Here is an 18,106-nt window from a genome sequence, read left to right on the forward strand (position 1 = left end):
CACAGCGCATGCGCCGTCGCTGCTCCTCCTCCTCTTCCTCCCCCCCTCCCGAGGTGGAACGTCCTGCCGTCCCCCCCCCTCCTCCCGTTGGACTCTTCCACCTGTGGTAGGCTGTAATTCCCATAGCCGGCCCTCGCTGGAATGTTCCATTGTCGCAAGAGGGGGTGTCCAATCCCTCGGCCTTTTCCATTCCCCTCCACAGAACGGGCCATCCCCCTCACAGCAAAGAGCCACCCCTCATCCGGACTGTTCCACTCTTGCAGCCCCCTCGGCCGTGCCCGCGCCCGCTCTACGTGCCCCCCCCCCAGCGCCGCCGCCCGCCCGCCCGCCGGCTCCCCCTCCCTCTAGCCACAGTTGGTCGGCGCCGCGACCCAGAATCCCCCGCGCGGCCAGCGCCGCTTCCTTTCCGCTGACTGAGGCCGAGTAGAGCTGAGGGCTCGCCGCGTGAGTACGGAGCCGCGGAGGGGCCTAGAGGCAGGGCCGGGCCCCACATCGCGCGGGAGGGGGTGGGACTGAGGTGGGTTCCCCGACACCCCTCCCCCGTGCTCCCCTCATGGGTAGGGAGCTCGCGGGAGGGGGCTGCTGGCCGGGGGGCGGGGACCTCCCCCGTGGCTGCTGGTGGTTTCGGGCGGGGCGGGGCCTTCATCTGCATCCCTCTGTGCCCCCCCCCCCCCGAGGATCCGCTCCTCCCCGCGAGCAGCCCCCGCTCCTCTCTCGGGCAGGGAGCCCTGCGGTGGGCAGGTGGTGGGGGCAGGGTCTCTGTGCTTCCCCCAAGGAGAGTCCTCGCCTGCCCTGCTCCGCCATCCTGCCCACCCTCTGCGCCCCTCCTCGCCAGGGAGCCCTGCGGTGGTGCCCTGGGGGAGGGCGGGGATAGCGAGTGGCGGCAGGGACGGTCTCTCGCAGAAGAATCGCTTTTCCCCCATGCCTGTGCGGTGAGCAAGCTCCTGGGGGGATCGTACCTGAGCCCCCCAAGACTCCTTCCCCCCCCCCAGTATGAGCGTGTGCTTCCCTCACAGCTGATGAGTCGGCTGTGGATGCAGGTGGTGCCGAGGAAGGCTTATAGGTGGGTCCTCCAAAGAATCCTCCCCTCCCCCTGCACCCCCACTGTGAGCGTCACCCTATTTGCCCGGTGCTCCCCTCACAACCAGGGAGCTCTTTCTTGTGTGCCGGCAGCCCCAGGGGTGGGTGAACTCTGTGGTGCTGACTCACTTTTCAGCAGCTCTCTCTGGTAACTTCTGCTGGCACTTGAGGCTCTCTGCACTGAAAAACGAAAGGGGAAATATCTGATGGGTCCACTTATCTGGGTACTTTAGCTCCCTGATGATAGGCCTATTTGTCATGAAGTATCCTTGAGCACTCCTTAAGAAAGGGCCCGATGCAGCAGGCTGCTGATCATCTCCAGCTTCCTCTCAGCTCTGTTACAGCTCAGGCTTTCCTGAAGCTTTCAGGATTATGCTGCTGTTCTTGCGTTTTCTGTTGCTGTGTAGCAATCTCACTCCATAATCTCTGATTTAATGCTGATTTATTCTGGTCACAACCACATTTATTACCTAGAGAGTCGCATGCTTTGTTGTGTTTGTAGTCTGAGTGCATTGCACGCATAAGGGGCTTCTTACAGTCTCCATTCCTTGCATAAGCTCCTTGTGTTCCATTCTCCAATTCCTCCTCTTTCACAGATTCCTGGCATGCCCCCCCCCCCCCAATGCTGCTATGAACCAGCTTGTTGATCTGTACACAATTAGATGTGGTTAAAATTGCAGGTTCTGCTAACTAAATGCAGGGGGTTGTGTGTGTCCCCTCTACCCCCTTCTGGCTTTCTGATTTCCACCAAAATGGCTAGGGTTCTGCCCATTGATGCCTAGAACATTCCATGGCATATTGGAATTGATTGGATGCAGCATTCAAAAGTCTATCCTGTTACAGACCAGGAGAAATACCATTGAGTTGCTTGCCTTGGCCAGATGTTCCTTATTACCTTCTCTGGTTATGCACCCTATGCCTCCTTGCTCACTTCTCCTTTTCTTTCAGGTACATATTCTTTTCCCTGCCTGGCTTTCCTCCTTTTCTTTACAGGTATACTTTCCTCCTTTCTCCCCTCGCTATTCTGTTCATTCTCCGATACTAGTTGATATATTTTTTCTTATTAAACTTATTTCTTATCCTTTCCCAACTCTGATTTTCTGCAGCACTACACACTTGTCTGGAGGAGCAAATGGAGCCTTTCTTTCCCAGTGACAGGTATCTCCAGACTTGCTTTTCTGCACCTATTAGCTGAGTAACTTTAGGTGCTGCTTATTGGTTGCTAATCACCTGGGGCAAATGTCAAGGTTTCAAGGAATCATAGTTGGGAGGTCCTAACTGTCATTTTGTTGGTTGACTGGCAATCCTTTTGCTCAGTTACATCCTGAAACGCTCTGTAATCTCCCCACAAAAAGTACTGCATGTAGCTGGATTGGTAATTTCTTTAGTGAGATCAAATGCTTAACTAAAGTGATTCTTTCTTATGTGCACATAATTGAACTAACTACCAAATTTCTCTTTCCACTCTGGGTTTTCCATTGTAGTTGACATTTATTTTCCTTGCTGTTGCTGGGATTAGCTTTCAGTTGATTCTGTTGGGGGATGGATGTGACATGTGAGATAGTGCGTGAGTACTCTATAAATAATCCCTGTTGGATTTGTCTAGATCAGTAATGCCAAATGGTATAAACAGATTTACATCCAGAATGATGACCTGTAGATGTGGAGAGCTGCAAAAAAATATTACAGAACCCATGCAGTGGGAACCACCTCATCATAAAGTTGCATTTTGTAAAGAATCAGAATGACCATTTTCATATTACGTGGCAATGAAGCTATTTGGTATTTGCCTTCTATTTCATTATCAATGGGCTCTACTGTAGGGAGTTACAGTGAACTCATTGGTAATCTTACACTGTTTAAGATTGTGGATTTTGAAAAGCAGCTGACGTTTCCCTCCAGAAACAACAGCTGCTGTGGAAAAAGTGTTCCCTTAATTAAAAAGAAAAAAAAAAAACTTAAAGGAATAATACACTTAAAATGCTTAAGCCCAAATCTTATTTTGGGTTTTATGAAACATTGATATAAATGTTTTCATCACATTTTTAACTACGCATTCCCCTGTATCATTGGAAATCCAGTGTGACAGCCATATTTTAGTTTGTAAGAGCGAAGAAGTAGTGGTAAGCAGAAACTGAAAATGAAGCTGACCAACTAGGCATTTTCAATTAGAAATTGTTGAAACTTAGAGGGCTTTTAGATGGTTGTTAATGTTGCTTATGGGAAGTTTTCACTGCATTGTCCTGTGTAACTTTACATTGGGTGAGGGAGGTTGATAATTATGTACTAATCAACACAAGTAATACAATTGCCTTTTTGATGTTTTAAGCCTCACAAAATAGCTGGTACACTTTGTGCCGCCATTTAAGTTGCTGCCTGTTATGTTTCAGTGGCATGGATAATACAAAGGCCAGTATCCAACCTGTGCAGCAAGAACACACATTGTTGCACTTTTCTTGTCTAGTCTGCGCACGTATTTTTATAATATATTTTTATAATCATAGAAACATTTTGTACGTAATACTAGTAGTTCCTAGAATAGTTATGATGAATGAAATGCATAAGAAATGAATAACCATATTCAATTTAGGGAGCACGATAAAGACTTATAAGATGATTGTACTTTGCATTTAAGTATAGAGCAGGGTTCTTCACTTCTCTGATTTTTACTATTGACGTACTCAGGAATAGAAACTGTTGCAGAGATTATTCATTAAGCACAGTAAGATTATTTTTTAGTTGTAAAGCTTAGTGCTCATGAAAGTGAAATGAATAGCTCTGGGCAGAGTTGTTACAAAGCACCTACCAGTGCTCTTCCGAGTTGCCTCCAGAAGCTAACACACACTAAAGCAATAATGGTTTTGTCTACACTAGGGTTTTAACTGGTTAAAATACTTCCCCTAACGTAGATGTGATATTTTTGTTAAATCAGGTAATTGCATTTGAAACTGTCCTATGTGTATAACTGTGCAATTTACATTGGCAGTTGTACACTTACATTATATAAAAATCTTACTTTTAAAAGGTCATAAGCTATGTCTATACTACAGCATAATTGGCATATTTTAGATCGCCTAGGGCTGTGAATAAACCACCCCCCTGAGAGACATAAGTTACACCGACATAAGCACCGGTGTGGACAGCGCTATGCTGATGGGAGATTTCTCTTCCGTAGGCTTAGAGCGGTTAGAGAGCTTACAGTGGTGGTAAGCTCTCTAGTGTATCCGTAACCATAATTGGGTTTAAGAATTAACACTCTGTTGAGATAAAAGGGAACTGACTGTATCTCAGAATTGTTTCAGGATGTTTGTAGACTCTTAATTGGCTGCATGCAGTTCCCATTTGGAAGATTTTCTTTGCACTAGCATTTTATATGTTAAGAATAAATTTTATAAGCTTTATTTCTGGTAAGTTGATCGTGCCCGAGGGGCTGATAAATATCTTAAGCAGGCTGTACGTGGCCCGCAGGCTGTACGTGGCCCGCAGGCTGGGTGTTTGAAGGAATTAACTTCTAAAACGTCATGTTTAACAGACATCGAAATATGTATCTTTTCTGTCTCAAAACCACTCTTGACTAAAAAGGAGACCTGTTGAATTCTTAGGGGGACTAGACTTCTTCCAGAAATTGTTTGTATAATCTTTTAATAAATTTCTGCTACAGGCTTGTCTTTTTTTTTTTTTTTTTTTTTAAATCCTTGAGTTAATTGCCAGTTAACTCTAGCTAGTTAACATCTCTAAAGGCTATTCTGAATACTCAACAAACATTTGCAGTTTACCAAAGGCTGATCCCTATACACTGAGGTAACAACTCCAGTGTGTACATAATCTAATTGTATTTTTAGTGTTGACTATTTAAAAACACATACAGTTGGGTTTTAGATGTATATGTACATAGTTCTATTTAGTTAGTTCTAGACTCATTAGTATTAAACAGCCACAACTTCTCAGTAAATGGTATTGTTAATAATTTCTTTTGAAAGTTAAAATATTTTCTACAAGTAGTATCCTACCTGCTATATGACTTGTTTAACTGTGCTCTCACTAGTTCTGCATCTCACTTTTCCTAACTTTATTTCTTAATGCTGTCATAGGAACTAAAAAAAAGTAAGTACTTACAGGTCAATATCTTGTCACTTCTGCTTTCTTTTTTTTTTCCAATAAAATCACTGGATTTGCATGTACTGGTGCTAGGATTTTGTTCACCTCAGTTATAAACAGGTCACTGTCAATTTAAGTTTTCTGTCTTCTAATAATAATAGAAATGACAATGTGCTTATAGGAATTTACCATTCACCAGTACAACAGTTCATTTTGGTTTCACTTCTTTGGAGAGAAAGATCTCTCATCTGGTTTTACATGAGAACACACATCCTGTAATAGTAATAGAGTTCTAAGTACCCTTATTAAATACATAATGCACAGGTACCCCCATATATGCACATCACAATGACTGCTATTCATTGATTAATCAGAGAGGTCATTTGAGGTGTTGCAAGAAACTGTCACTAATTATGTTAAACTGGATTTAAGTAATCTCCCATTTTATCTGCTATGTAGTTGCTTTCTTATAGAATCATAGAATATCAGGGTTGGAAGGGACCTCAGGAGGTCATCTAGTCCAACCCCCTGACCAATCCCCAATTTTTGCCCCAGATCTCTAAATGGCCCCCTCAAGGATTGAACTCATAACCCTGGGTTTAGCAGGCCAATGCTCAAACCACTGAGCTATCCCTCCCCCCTAATGTCAGACCTCAATTATAGTAATGCAGACTAAATGTTAAACATGTAATAGCAGAATATTAAGAGCGAAGACTATCTCCCCTCTTCTCTGAAGTAGTTGAGAATTGTAACCAGAAGGTGACCTTTAGATGCAGAGCAAGCACTTTCCTGCCACGGATTTACCGGATACAATCACATGTGACTTTTTAAATGGAAGGCTTTATCTGTTCACTTCCAGCCTATATTTTGTTCTTGGTATGATTTAAGAAAACCCAATCCAATGAGCAACCCCCTTCTGTTAATCTAAAACACCTCGTACAAATCGTGATACCCGAAGTTCCCACTTCAGTGTCCTTATTGAGCTATTGCAGTCAATACGTTAAAAGTTCAGGTTTATAGACATAACTGTCCTATCCATCTTAGGCGCATGCTGATCTGAGTAAGCATGCACTTTCCCTGCACTTTCACATTTTGTACACTTAAGATGATCAAAACTAGGTGAACAGTATAATAAAATTATACAACCCTTGCAACATTGTAGTTTAATTTTGAATAACACGATGAAGTGAGCTCTAGCTCACAAAAGCTTATGCTCAAATAAATTTGTTAGTTTCTAAGGTGCCACAAGTCCTCCTTTTCTTTTTGCGATTACAGACTAACACGGCTGCTACTCTGAAACGTGTTTTAAGTAATCACTGGCTGTGAAAAGTCCTAATCCTATTCCTTCTTCAGTCCTAATCCTTTTCAGTATCATCATCCCTTTTCCTTCTCCACCTACTGCTCAATAACCCAAATTCAGGTTATTTCTTCCTCTGTGGAGGATGCTATTTTTCTGTGGATACACTGGAAGGAAGCTCCTGTGCGAAACAGTTCCTCAGTGTAAATGGCCAAACACTCCATTCCCTTTAAAAGATTTCTTGTAGTAGGTATTGCTAGTCAACATTTGTCTTGTGGGGTAGAGACTGCTCCCTTTTTCTCTGAGTACAAAGGTTAACATGTACAATATTTCTAAGTCAGAAATCTGACACTAAAATAAGTGTGGGGCTACCATGCTTTTACAATGAAAGAGTGAAATGTGGTCATCTTTACATTCTAGAGTACTTTGTGCACCTGATTAACATTTTAGTCATTTTTATGCAACTAGCATGTGTTCTGACTTTAACCTATAATCTGATGTCATCATTGCCTGCTTGGTCACAATGCCAAGGAAGCTGTGACAGCATGGCTTATCCTGAGGGCCAGATCATAGAGTTGCTGCTTTATCCCCACATTGACACGCACTCAATGGGGCGCTTTGACTTTGAAAGTAATAAGTAGGATTAATTCTCTCTATCTTGGAAACTGGTGGCTTACTGTAATAAGAAGTGTTTTATTAATGTCCATAGGGTAAAGCAGAGTTTCCAGTTTCAATATTTTAATCAAGAGAAATATATTGTTTGTTTCAGTTGGACAAGAGTTGTTCGGTGTCTTCTGTAGCTGATGAAAAGTATCAGTTTTTATTTGTAAGCAAAAAAAAAAGGGTTCCCCTTAGAAATTGTGATTTTAATACTGTATTTAGATTATAGATTTTTAAAAAATATCTTAATGTAAAAATTCCCAAAATAATAAGTGTAAGTTTAAAATGGCAAAGGCACTTACATTTGAAAATACTTTCCCCTTTACTTGTCTGCCAAGTCCTGAGATACAAATTTCTGATTTTTTTTCCCAACTGTTGGTATCGCCATCTGTACCAATGGAATGTTGGAAAATGTTCAGTTTTAAATGATTCTGATTTGATCACCTATTGCAGAGTGACATAGAATCTTGAAACTGAGACGCGCAGGTAAGCAAAAAACTGCAGCTACTTAGTTTTCAATCGGATTTGTGCACTTACTCTTTTATTATCTTGAAACTTGGTAGCTAACCATTACCTGGATTTCTGAGCACTGCTGTAAATCTTGCAGTTAGGAGAAAATATCTCCAATGTCATGTTTGATAATTTTGATATACTGGAAGCTAAATTTGACTTCATAGTGGATTATAAACAATATTTAAAGCACAAGACTCTCACTCCAAACAAATGCAACATTTGTTCCACTTCCTTTGTATGGCATATTTCAGTTGATTTAAATGTGAAACGATAGCATTTAACAAAGTCTAGCTTAAAATTATAGGTAGATCTTTCTAAAACTGCTGTATTTAAAATAAGCTTGTCACATATAATGAAGGTTAATATATATGAACCCTGAGATACCCTCTTAAAATCTATTGTCCTTTCCATTTGGCAGGAATTGGTTTTTAACTGAAATCCAATGAGTGTCAAAGTTTGTTGGCTCAAAATATATTTGAGATATTCATGGTTTCCAAGAAAGCCAGGAGCCCATTACTAACACATAACCTTACTCCAACCTAATAATGGGTGCACATTACTTCAGTTAAACGAAGCCAAATTCATTTTCAAGAGCGTATTTTATGAAAAAATGCGTAAGCATCCCTTATCTCAGCTAACTTTGTGCAGCTCTGGGAATAGTTTCCTTTGCTCTCTCTGCTGGTTTTATAGCAGTGAAGTACAATACAGCATGTCCTATATTGGCAGTGGCTACAAAAGATTTTCGTGAGTAGGGAATTTTTTTTTTAAACAAGTTTTCCAAAAATACCGGTTTAAGGATATCTAGTTAGCACATTGTTGGTGTTTAACAGACGATGATTTGGAAAATCCCTCCACTATACCATAAAACTTTGAAAAGGATTCAAGTTTGGCCTACACTACTGACAGCTGTACCTTACAGTGTAAAATGTGAACTACATGTAGAGTCCTGTGGCTTTAGTTTTTGAGGACTTAATACAGGTATGACCAGAGGAAATGTGAACGTGGAAGCAGATAACTTAATTAAAAAGGTGCTTTACAGAGAAATAGATCAATTTTGAACTTGCATTAAACATGTGGACAATTTAATGCCTTCTCACTGAAATGTGTAAACAATTAAATAGAAATTGAATTAAACGCCCAAAGCACCATTTCTTAATATATTAATCATGATTGAGTGGTGGGTTTTTATATAATCTTTGCAATGCTTAAGATATGGCTAAAATCTAATGTATGCCATTGGCTTCTTTAGTTATGTTGCAACTACATTACTGTGCTTATCTTTTAATGCTGCCACTATTTGGAAGATGAGGACAAGGAAGCTCCCGTATTCACTAGAAAAGGTCTGGTTGGACAAGCACCTTTATGATGAAGCAGAGAGGCTCCATTATGAAAGAGAAGCCACGTTGGCAGCCTCAGCCTCTGAAAAGTGCCAAGAGATGGAGGCAATGAACAGCCCCGATGATCCTGTCGAGGGCGACTTGAAAGACGTGAAAAGAGTGAGAAATGGAAAGAAGCAAAAGAAAAGGAAGCGCTCTCCAAAAACCAAGAGTTTGGTCTCCAAGGTAGATTTCGTCCTGACTGGTTTATTAGCTGATCGCGTGTGGTTTGACAAACCTTTCTTCGATCACGCTGAAAACATGTTCAGAAAGAAACTTGCAGATGACCTGACCCAGAAGGCCCCTGAGACTGAACTGGTTGCTGAGCAGCCAGCATTAGTGTCCTGGTCAGAAGAAGCTGTCCCAGGTGTTCATAAGCCAAGGAAGAACCTAGCAGTCTTGCACTGCACCCATGCAAGTCTGATTGCTTGTCACCATGTCATCCAGAATGTCTGGGTCAACAAGTTCAACTTCGATGATGCAGAGAAGGTGTTTGTTGAAAGGTCTCAATCTTTTGTTCATCCACACTTCCTCGATCTTCCATCGGTACAATGGAACAGTGACTATGGTGATGTTGATCAACAAACTCCAGATGAAGGGTATATAACAGCTCTACCTACTCCTGCAACCCCTGCTACACCACACCTGTCAACAGATGATGTGGTTCATTCTGGTGCGTCTTTCATTACCAGTTTGCCCAGTCCTGCACACCAGACAATAAATGGCAAGCCTCAGATATTGAGCTTGCAGGCATTGATCTCGGAGGTGTGGCTGGAGAAACCTATTTATGATGATGCTGAGAAATGTTTCTACGAGAACATGACTGATGGGCAGCCCCCAGGGAAGGTGAAGCCACAAGAGCGCAGCCGCCCAGAAGCCTCGAAGAGCAGCCGAAAGGACAAGAAGGGCCACAGTCCCGGGAAACGAATGAATTCCCGACATGTGGAGTTCACCACCAACCCTTCCCTTTCTAAAGATGCCGAGCACCCTCCACCTACCTGGTATTTCCTGCACAAGGACAATGAGCCTTTGTGGCTTAGTAAACCCACATACGACAGTGCTGAATCACGATACTATGCATCTGAGGCCCTGAAAATGTCGAGCAGACAAGATAATGCAAGGGTTCCAGAACTCACGCTAGCAAAACAGTCTCGACCTGCTTCTCGTGCTGCAAGCGTTCCCGCATCAGAAACTAAGTAGGAAAAGCTTATTCTGGGGTAACACTCAAACTCGAAAAATTGATGTTTCAGGATTGAGCTGAAATAATTTGCGTATGTAGAAGGCAAACTCCCTGTGGGTCTTTAGTGCCAAACACAACACTGGCACTATAGACGTAACCTCCAATCATTGAGCCGAAGGTCCTGTTTAACCTTAATCAGGCTTCGCTTTACCACCAGGGTTATTGGAGGGCCCTCTTTTTTAAGGTAGTTCACTGTTACGATGAGTTGTAATTAATTCTCAAACACCCCGGGACATCGGAAGTTAAGTTGTTGTCATTTTATAGCTGGAGCCAGGCAAGTTAGATAATTTGCTCAAGATCACAGAGAACTGAAGTCAAAGAAGGGGTTAGAACTCTTGACTTGGGAGTTCTGACTCCCAGTCCTGTGCTCAGGCCACCCATTTCTTGCACAGAGCCTTTAATCCCAAAGTGCTTTACCGGCAGAAAGGTGGAGGGGATGACCCTATCGTCTTGAGCATTGCTTTGGGGGTGGCACAGGTGACTTAGCCCCTCATCATTCTGAGGTTTATAAACTGAGTTTTAGGCAGGTTTAGCAGTAGCCTTTTTTGTGTGGATTAGATCTTTAGGATGGATATCGTGTTTGCAGTGCATGAGTATTAAAGATCCCGTTGCATCCTTCACAAGAGAAGGAATTTGTTCCAGTGGCTTTGACCAACATTTCCCTAGAATTTGCTGTATGTAGGTTTTCCACTGGCTTCCCCTGAGAAGTGGATGCTTTTTTGTGGCACTGTGTGTATTCAGTTTGTAGAGGAGCTTTGGGATCCTTTGGGATGAAAGGTGCCATTTGACTGTAAAAGAGGCTCAAAGTTTCAATTTGGAGACCGCAGGTGCCTCCTCTGAACAATTGAGGGAAGCTAGTTTTACTAATCTGATAAACCATTTTGTCTAAAAGTGGGTGTTTAATCTGGGCGTGTAAGGGCAGGTGAACTAGATTATAACAAATCCAATGAACAAACATTGGAGCTGGGAAGGGAGATGAATTTTTAAAATGCAGAAAATATCCGTAGTTATTGGCCCTGTGATTAGTCTAATTAGAACAGTCTAATTTTGTTTCAAGGCTGGAAATATTTGAAAGCTGCCTGTCTTGGGTGAGTATAGAACAGCATTTTTGTTCCACTGTACATGAAACAATGCAGCTTGTATTTTCATTTTACATAATTGCATTCTACTTGCTGAACCCAAAACTTTTCTACCGTTCAGAGGCCACATTACCTTCTGAGCTGTAGCTCTTCTGTGGGTTTGTTTAAAGGCCAGTACTTAAGTGCTGCTTTGTAGCCCAGCAGTGGGAATTAGATTAACCTCAATAAATTCACAGAGAATAGGTCTGTCTTTCTCCTCCCTTTGAGGAGACACTTGTAATCCCTTGAGTTTGAATTGCATTCTCTGTGGCCAGATGGAGGAAGGAGAATCTGTACCACACACACTCCCCATGAAATGAAGATTGTGTCAGTACAACATGTACAGTGTGTGGTGGATATGTCCTGTGCATAATTAGGATTGTGTGTGGTAAACTGGCTGCATGTAGCCTTGTGTATATGGACAGCATTTCTGGCAGTCACTTGCAGGAATGATGTGAACATTGGGAAGGGGTTACAGAATTTGGAGAGGGTTTTGTAGCAGTCTCTCTTGATCCTTCTCTGCTTTTCTGAATGGGTTGGTGTTGGTACTGAGATGTTTTTACAACTGTACAGTACAAAGCATTACTTGGTCAACCAGTGTTGCGATCTGGAGGTGTGTTTTGGAGGATTTGTAGGGCTTGCAAAGGTCTAGGCTGGTTCATGAAGTTATGGTCCTTGTCTTAGGGCATTTGAGTGGTGTAAACTTTTCCTAAAAGATGTTTAAATGCCCTTTACATAAGCTGATATTCCTTAGTTGCTATGTTCCTGCTTACGCGTCTCATAACAGGGCTTTGTCATTGCTGTTACTTCACTGAGATGCTCCTTTCTTGTCTCCTCTTACCCCTCAAACTGACCTTTTGTCCTGAGCTCCTGTACTGTGCCCTTGCTTTGAAATAACTGTATGTCCTCCATGTTAGGTTCTTGTAATAGCCCTATCCCCCAATACAGCATGAAGTTAAATAGTCTTTGGAAGCTATTTAACTGCATACTCATGTTAAGTTAACCCCTTTGCCTCTGAATTCATTGTTACCACTTACAAAGTAATAGGTTGACCTACTTTCGTAGCCATTTTAGAACCCCTATGCATTTTAGAACATCCCCCTTATCCCACACATGGAGTGGAATCTCATGATTTCTGACTAACACAATGCACAATGGGAAGGATATCTCCCCAATAGTGTAACAGTTTAATTTCTAAATGACTACAGGGTCTTCTGAAAATACAGCCCTGCAGGTCCAACTTCGACCCCTCTATATGCCATCTTCTGTGGTTCTTGACTTGAAAGGAGACACTATTTTAGTATCTCTTGTTTGTTTGTTTGTCATGCCATGTACTATTCAGGAGTTATCTAGGAAGACTGGGTAATCTGGTTCTGCCGCACACTCAGTGATACATTGCCCATCTAGAGGGTCCGAACTGCGCTAGCATTAACCATGTAAAATAATCTACTCCTGGGGGCATTCTGTGCCAAAAAATTATGCACACAATATTTTAAAATTGTCAAAATAACTCTGTACATAATCATGCCAGTTTCAATTATTTTGGTAGTTTATTTCAAAATATGTCAGCAAGCATATTTATAACAATATGGACACACAAAAATTCCCCCAGGAGAAAAGCATTAAAGAAATCGCTATGACACCCCACTTCCTGTTTCTGTGCCCCCTTCCCCTCCACACCCAGAACATGGCCGTGGGGGGCAGACACCCACAGCTCCCTCCTCCCCCCCCCCAGAGCCCAGCTGCAGAGCCCCCCGCCCATCCAATACACCCGCACCCCTCCCAGAGCCCAGTTGCGGGGGCCCCCCTTTGCCCAGACACCCAACCCCCCCCCCCAAAAAAAATAAAAAACCAAACAAACCTGGGGATCCAAAGGGAGAAACATCCTGATGCTTGGTACCAGGCTTGCACAGAGTTTCCTGCGTGCCACCCTCTCCTTCCCTCAGGGCATGCTGGGAACTGAGGCTTCCAGGAATCCTCTAGCTCCTTCTCCACCCAGCAGTGTCTTCTATGTGCAAGCTGGGCTCTGCTGAGTCCAGTGGCCCCTAGTGGTGACTGGCAACAATCCAGCCCATTTCTGTGGGGTAAAGGAAATTCTGCACGCACACTGTTAATTTCTGCAAAATTCTGCATTGCGCAGTGGCACAGAATTCCCCCAGGAGTAAAGATAGCCTGGTTGGAGCAGAACAGTTCTGATACAGGTGTGGGCAGGGCTAGAACCATGTGCTCAACTTGCTCCTGTTTGAACACTGCTTCTTAACATAGATGTAATGTGGCTAAAACACTGTCCTCCACTCTGTGTTGTGTTACAAGCTATGTTAAGGAACTTAGTACTTTTAGTTACTAAGGCTGGCTAGGCATATTTAAAAAAAAAAAAAAGTCTCCGTACATGAGCCAAAAGTTTTGCGATTCTGTCCAGTTTTTAAAGCTATTGTATTAATTGACCTGTGTGGATTTTTAGGTGTCTTGACATTTTGATCTATATATCCTGGTGGAGTTAGCATTTACAGAGGGGAAGGTGCAGACTGTCCAACATTTACAGCTCCCACTTCATGCTGTGTTGCTAAATACAGGTCAGATCAGGCAGGCAGGTGGGTGGATGATTAGAATGCCCTGCTTTCTTAATAGGATCCCATTTACTTGAAGCTTTTCACCAGAGAGGAAGAAAGATAAAGGGCAGAAAGCTACAATGTAGTCCTGTAGGGTGGGGGGGAATAAGTGCTATTGCTGATGAACCTGATACAAGCAATTAATCTTAAATGTTCCTAGGTGCTCATAATGTCTCTTCTTATTTGCAGAAAAATGGCAGCTGAATTCCTTATGCATGAGAAGATCTGGTTTGATAAATTCAAGTATGACGATGCTGAGAAGAGATACTATGAACAGATGAATGGGCCAGTTGCCAGTCCTTCGTGCCAACAGGTAATACATATCCTCAAGTAGTAAGGAAGTGGTTTTTGCCGTGTCCTACAGTCTAAGGAGCTCCCAGTACTGATAGCAGGTGAAAGAATGACCCTTCTCACCTGTATGTAGTTAAGGTCTGGTAGTAATTCTCCTATTCTGGAGACCAATTTGTAAGAGATCCTCTCTTGGACTATCAGGTCCTGTCACCAAATTCCCTGTTTGGTTTTCAAAATGTTTCATTGTGGGGACCACAAAGAATTGCTTCAAACCCCTCCAGTGTTCCACAGGCTATAGTTTGAGAACCACAGTGTTCAAAATATAGGGTGTATCTGAAGCTGATTTGCCCGTGTACAAGATGAGGTTCAGCTGTGTGAATGCGGGGAACACTGGGTTATAGCTTACCTGGTCTTTTCTTAATCCTTCGGGTTACTTGCGCCCTACCTGCAGCAGGGCCACAAATAGGGTCTGTGACCTATCTGTGAGTAATTTTCTATCCCATTCACAAGCTCTGAGAACAAATGTTGAGGTAATAGGGGAGGGTGGGAAGTTATGCTCGGGACTGACCTACCTGAGCTATTACAATATCTAGCAATTCCCTGTTTTCCCAGGGAGCCAGTGTTCAGGAGTGTCCAAGCTGCTTTTTTGCCAGGCACATCCTGGAGACCGAGTGCCTGATGGGAATAGAGTGGTGCTAACACTCCAGAGAGATTGTGACCCACATTCCCTTTCTGGCTTTGCTGTAAAGTTAACAGGCGGGAATGCTGCAAATATTACTTGTCTGCACCAGAGCAGTGGTGGCTATGCTGGGGGAAGAGAAGGGAAAGCAAACTCCAGTTCCAGCATAAAGTACTCAGGGTGGCTCACACTTCCGTTCCTGAGGCATCTGCACCCCCACAACTGGAGTAAGATTGTCGGGAGCAGTGATGCTCCCTTCCTAAAATGTAAAGGACGGTTAACTGCATATGCATTTAATTTCATAGAAAGCGGCTTGAAAACTTAAATGGCTGTTTTGTGAGTGGCAGGGCCAAGCTTTTAAACAAAGGTCAATGCTTTAGTAGCTTCTAGGCATGTTCTGCTGAATTTCTGCTGGCTATGCTACCATAGCGGTAGCACAAAGCTCTGTACAACATTTATTTGAAGGGCAGATGTTCCTACAGTAGGTCTAAAAAATTGGAAGTTTTAAGTAAAACATTAAAGCAGATTCTAAAGCACAACTGTGCTCTGTGTAGTAGAAAGGGGAATAATTAGAATATCACATGACACACAAAGAACTTTCAGTGAAGAAGGAAATTTTACCTGCCAGAAGTGGCCTGAAACTCAACTGACTGAAACTCTTGGAGCTGTTTATTACAACACTCCCTTCCTAGTAAGGAAGTCTTCAGTAAACTTTTTTTAATTTGCATCAAATTGGGAAGTGCCATGCGAGTGTGGGATTATTTGGGGCTGACTGGTGCCCAATGTGAAATGAGTTTTGGTGCTCAGTCCAGTTTCCAGTGGACAGGAGTCTGTGTCACAGAAATCTCCGCTATAATTGGTGCTCTTGTTGGTAGTCTCAGAGAGCCAAGGAATACTTCGACCCTGGAAACTGAACTCTCGCCCCAGGAGGTGGACCCTCCAGTTTGGGGATGTGGCACCCAAATGTGGAAAAGCTATTCAAAGAGTGGGTGTAGCCCAGGCTGTGGCAGTGCTAGAAGGTTTCAGTCTGCAGGACTCTGCCGCTTCACACCAGCATGAAATTCACACACAATCTTTTAAGGAAATTAGCTGCCTAACCAGAGCTCCAGGGGCGCTCTAATGTGATCCTGATAACCTGCCTGAGCGATAGCTATGCCAGCCTGTCAGCGTACCAGAGTGGGGAGAAGCAAAACATTGAGGTCTCAAAACTCTGCAACTGGACACTGTTCTGGAGGCATAGCATGACATGACCAATACTAAGCTGCAGTCATTGTACTCCGTGTCTCCAACTGATGCTTCTTGAAAACCTGCTTCCAATACTCACTCAATCATTGCTAAAAAATCCAGTCTTCTCCCTCTTAGCTGCCCACAGCAATTTCTCATGTCTCATTTTACAAAACATCTTGGTTCTTTCTGCGCTGTTTGCAGGAGAACGGAGCCAGCACGATCCTACGCGACATTGCCAGAGCCAGGGAGAATATCCAGAAATCGCTGGCCGGAGTGAGTACCCAAGCTCTCTCACCAGCTGGCTACCTGCAGTCCATTTTTAGCTATGGCGCATCTCACAGATCTCCTCCACTATGACTGATTCCATAGATTGTGGGGCGGCTTATTTTAAGTTAGAGGAGACTGACAAGGTGTGCAGTGCTGTGTACCACCGGACTAGCTCCATTTTATCAAGAACACCCGATATTACCAGAAATGCATGCTGTGTAACTGCTTACCTTAGCACAATGACTTTAAAATTAAAGGCCAATTGCACTGGGGCTAAAATTCAGTGGTGTCTTCAGGAGCTATGCATTTCTTACTTTTTCTCCCAGTGGAATGTTTGAGTTGGTTCCAACAATCTTAACTAACACACAACCAATTTAACCATAGTTAAAATACCCCTGCTGAGCAGCACAGGGACAGCACGTATCTGTCAGCAGGGGCATGTTTGTATACCGGGGTACACTGAACTACCACCTTCGCTTTCCTGTTGGCTTTCAGTTAGGGTATGTGCAAAGAAATGGCATCTTCCATCTACTGTTTCTAGGGTACTCGGCTTGGCTACTAGTTTTAACTCTGAACACTACTACAGTAGCTTGGTCATATCCCTTGCTGGAGCTTTTATTGCTACTGATCCATAATCAGTTTGTCACAAAGCTGGCTGTTTTAATCACTGTGATGGTTCAGAAAGGAATTTAGCTCCTGTATTAAGAGGTGTTGTGCTGACTTATTGAGGGGAGGAAGGATAGTGACCAGGATACTAATCCAAGATATCCCTCCTGTTTTCTCATCTGTAAAATGGAGGTAATCGTGTCAACTACTCACAGGAAGGTTGTGAGGCCAAATCAATATTTGTAAAACATTGAGATCCTCAGATGGAAGATGCATAACAAGTGCAAAACTAGAACTATTAGGTGTCTGGTCCTATGTACTGATGGCCCAGTAATGCCTCCTGAGGAAGGAACCTAGCTATTGACTTGGACTTCAAAATATGCCTGTTATAAGATGAGTAGTGACCCAGATATCTTGGGTAGATAAACAGGAATGAATGGAACTGCTTTTCCCTGGGTCCTCTCATTGGGCCTGCAGTTTTTGTTGTGTCAAGTTCAGCTGTATAGTTCTGTGTTAGAATAACTGAGATCACTTGCAGGAGTAAAGCTGCTCAACGCAGAATTGGTCACTTGGAATTTGATGCAAGAACAGCAGGCAGACTGGGAGAAGAAACAAGAGAAAAGGATTAGATTTGCTTTCTAAATTGGTCCTGAAAACAGGTCATAGGTTTTGGAAGTGAAGAGGGGAAACAACTGATGTTCTAAAAACCTACTCAGGAGGGCAGTGCTGGGAGTAAATCGTTGGATCGTTGATTGATGTGCTGCTGCTGACTGCTTTTCTTGTGATGCTGCAGTTGCTAACGGCATGGGCAAGCTGGGAAATCTGCATTGAAATAACCTGCAAATTTATAATCTTCCACAATCTGCTTGGGTTTTCACTATAAATCTTTATTCAAGTCTTCCATCTTAGATTTAAGGTCTAAACATCCTGGACTATGGAGAGTTCAGCCAACAATCAAAGACAAGCTTTTCAGATAGTAATAGAAAGTGGAATGGACTTTGAAAGTGCTTCCTAATGGAGATCAGGCTCAATGTTGATTGTAAAT

The 18,106-nt window shown here is 43.1% G+C and overlaps 1 protein-coding gene across 7 annotated transcripts in view; it reads left to right on the forward strand.

The window, feature by feature from the left end:
• EEF1D (eukaryotic translation elongation factor 1 delta) overlaps positions 1–18,106 on the forward strand; it is a 38,652-nt gene that overhangs the window by 564 nt on the left and 19,982 nt on the right. The window contains exons 1-4 of one of the 7 annotated variants that reach the window (XM_073329933.2): positions 428–444; positions 2,187–2,238; positions 14,181–14,304; positions 16,390–16,461. In XM_073329933.2, the coding sequence (XP_073186034.2) occupies positions 2,213–2,238; positions 14,181–14,304; positions 16,390–16,461 (222 nt within the window). In that variant the 5' untranslated portion in view covers positions 428–444; positions 2,187–2,212. Of the gene's footprint in view, positions 1–427; positions 445–497; positions 518–983; positions 1,064–2,186; positions 2,239–8,937; positions 10,221–14,180; positions 14,305–16,389; positions 16,462–18,106 lie in introns of those variants that run through there. The other 6 variants (XM_073329934.2, XM_073329932.2, XM_073329929.1 and 3 more) reach the window with 6 other exon arrangements.

This window comes from Lepidochelys kempii, chromosome 2 (genome assembly GCF_965140285.1).
Source record: "Lepidochelys kempii isolate rLepKem1 chromosome 2, rLepKem1.hap1, whole genome shotgun sequence".
Classification (NCBI taxonomy): Eukaryota; Metazoa; Chordata; order Testudines; family Cheloniidae; genus Lepidochelys; species Lepidochelys kempii.